At 63.0% G+C, this 2,935-nt stretch overlaps 1 protein-coding gene across 1 annotated transcript; it reads left to right on the top strand.

Annotated features, from left to right (window-relative positions):
* Positions 1-1,599: 1,599 nt before the first annotated feature.
* LOC132541488 (taste receptor type 1 member 2-like) lies at positions 1,600-2,631 on the top strand (the record flags this gene model as incomplete). The annotated part of the gene is made up of 1 exon (XM_060202396.1): positions 1,600-2,631. A coding segment is annotated over one exon (1,011 nt), but the record flags the coding sequence as incomplete, so codon positions are not given.
* Positions 2,632-2,935: the final 304 nt, after the last annotated feature.

Here is a 2,935-nt window from a genome sequence, read left to right as displayed (position 1 = left end):
GAAAAGAAGGAGGAGAAGGGAGTTCAATTAAATGAATTCTTTGAGGATAAAGGAGTTATGAGACAAATACTAGAGTAGTATGCAGCAGTAAAAAAGGATGAGGTTGTGTCCTTTGGGACAAAGGGGATGGAACTGGAGAAGATGACACTCAGGGAGCCGGTCAGGAGGGGAAGGACAAGGACAGAGTGGTTTCACTCATGGGGGTACCAATGTGGAAGAGAAAATCCAAAATTACCAGTCTAGCTCAAGACTGTGGGACAACCGTGGTGCTTATCTATGGGGGTAGGGATGGGGACACAGTCCTTTGGAGATGGGAGTGGTAAAAAAAAAATAAATTAAGGGTAAGGGTAGGTAGCATAATGGTTATTCAAAGAGACTTTTAGGCCTGAGACTCCAAAGTCCCAGGTTCAATCCCCTGCACCACCATAAGCCAGAGCTAAATAGTGCTCTGGTTAAAAAAAAAAAAAAAAAAGAAAGAAAGAAAGAAAGAAAAGAAAAAGAAAAAAATAAATTAAAGAGGGGGCCGGGTGGTGGTGCACCTGGTTGAGTGCACACATCACAGTACGTAACGACCCAGGTTCAAGCCCCGGGTCCCCACCTGCAGGGGGAAAGCTTCACGAGTGGTGAGGCAGGGCTGCAGGTGTCTCTCTGTCTCTCTCCCTCTCTATCTCCCCTCCTCTCCATTTATACTGTCTCTATCTAATAAATAAACACAATAAATAAAAAATTAATTTAAAATGCTATTTCAAAAAAAATTTCTCTGAATGAAAGTCTGTCCCACTAGCAAACAGAGGTTTGGAAGGAAGGAAGGGCAGTTGTCAGGCTCTGAGTAGGGGAGGACCCCCGCCCTGACCCCACTCCACCCCTCTGACTTACTAGCCGATCTTCCCCCACTGCCTCCTGGGTGAAACGGGGGCACAGCGTGGGTGCCACGGGGCGGTGGGCATGGGGACCTGGGGGCGCTGCCTGTGGCTGCAGAGCTGGCCTTTGGCGTGCTCTCTGAGGCAGGCCAGGCCGCAGGGGGCAGGCAGGCAGGTGCAGGGAGTGTGCCCGCCGGCTGACGGGGCAGGGCCTCTGGAGGCAGACAGGCGCGGGGAGGGTGCCCGCCAGCTAACAGGGCAGGGCCGCAGGGGGCAGGCAGGCAGGCAGGTGCAGGGAGGGTGCCCGCTGGCTGATGGGGCCAGGCCGCAGGGGGCAGGCAGGCGCGGGGAGGGTGCCCGCTGGCTGATGGGGCTGGGCCGCAGGGGGCAGGCAGGCTCGGGGAGGGTGCCCGCCGGCTGATGGGGCCGGGCCGCAGGGGGCAGGCAGGCTCGGGGAGGGTGCCCGCTGGCTGATGGGGCCGGGCCGCAGGGGGCAGGCAGGCGCGGGGAGGGTGCCCGCTGGCTGATGGGGCCGGGCCGCAGGGGGCAGGCAGGCGCGGGGAGGGTGCCCGCTGGCTGATGGGGCCGGGCCGCAGGGGGCAGGCAGGCGCGGGGAGGGTGCCCGCTGGCTGATGGGGCAGGGCCGCAGGGGGCAGGCAGGCGCGGGGAGGGTGCCCGCTGGCTGATGGGGCAGGGTCGCAGGGGGCAGGCAGGCGCGGGGAGGGTGCCCGCTGGCTGATGGGGCCGGGCCGCAGGGGGCAGGCAGGCGCGGGGAGGGTGCCCGCCGGCTGACGGGCCGCCGCGGCCTCTTGCAGACGAGTACGAGTGCCAGGCCTGCCCGCCGCTCATGTGGTCGGACTCCAACGACACTACCTGCTTCGAGCGGCGGCCGGTCTTCCTGGAGTGGCGGGAGGTGCCCACCGTCATCCTGACCCTCCTGGCCGCCCTGGGCACCCTGGGCACCCTGGGCACCCTGCTGCTCTTCTGGCGCAACTTCGGGACGCCCGTGGTGCGCTCGGCGGGCGGCCCCCTGTGCTTCCTGATGCTGGGCGCGCTGCTGGCGGCCTACGCCGCGGTGCCCCTGTACGTGGGGCCGCCCACCGTCGCCCGCTGCCTCTGGCGCCAGGCCCTGTTCGCCGCCTGCTCCACCGTGTGCATCTCCTGCGTGGCCGTGCGCTCCTTCCAGATCGCCTGCATCTTCAGGATGGCCCGCCGCCTCCCGCGGGCCTACACCTCCTGGCTGCGCTGCCGCGGGCCCTACCTCTCCGTGGCGGCCGTCACGGCGCTCAAGTTGGCCTTCGTGGCCGGCGCCGAGCTGACCCACGCCGCCACGCTGACCACCCTGGACGGCCTCGGCGACCCCCGGGTGGTGGTCCTGTCCTGCAGCCCCGACTACCGCAAGGGGCTGCTTCTCAACACCGGCCTGGACCTGCTGCTGGCCGTGCTGGGCTTCGGCTTCGCCTACGCGGGCAAGGAGCTGCCCACCAGCTACAACGAGGCCAAGTTCATCACCTTCTGCCTGGCCTTCTACTTCAGCTCCTCTGTCTGCCTGTGCACCGTCATGTCTGTCTACGAGGGCGTGCTGGTCACCACCCTGGACCTCCTGGTGGCCGTGCTCAACCTGCTGTGCATCAGCCTGGGCTACTTTGGCCCCAAGTGCTCCGTGATCCTGTTCTACCCCGAGCGCAACACGCAGGCCTACTTCCACAGCATGATCCAGGGCTACACCCTGGGGACGGGGACGGGCTAGCTCTGCCCGCGGGAGTCGGGAGGCGGCCGGGGCGGGGGGCTGGCTCAGGGGAAGACGCCCGGGTGGGGGTGCCCACCGCCCCCTCACTGAGACACTGAGACCCGCTGCCTCCCGGCCAGTGTGGCCAACTCAGTGATGGGGGTCTGGAAGAAAGCATCGGCCGCTACTTTTCTCTCGTTTCCTTCCCTTTTCGTTTCTCTTCTTCTTCTTCTTCCTCTTCCTCTTCCTCTTCCTCTTCTTCTTCTTCTTCTTCTTCTACTTCTTCTTCTTCTTCTTCTTCTTCTTCTTCTTCTTCTTCTTCTTCTTCTTCTTCTTCTTCTTCTTC

The sequence above is a fragment of the Erinaceus europaeus genome, chromosome 11 (assembly GCF_950295315.1).
Source record: "Erinaceus europaeus chromosome 11, mEriEur2.1, whole genome shotgun sequence".
Taxonomy (NCBI): Eukaryota; Metazoa; Chordata; class Mammalia; order Eulipotyphla; family Erinaceidae; genus Erinaceus; species Erinaceus europaeus.
The sequence above is the reverse complement of the archived record's forward strand: the minus strand, read 5'-3'. Positions and strand labels throughout refer to the sequence as shown.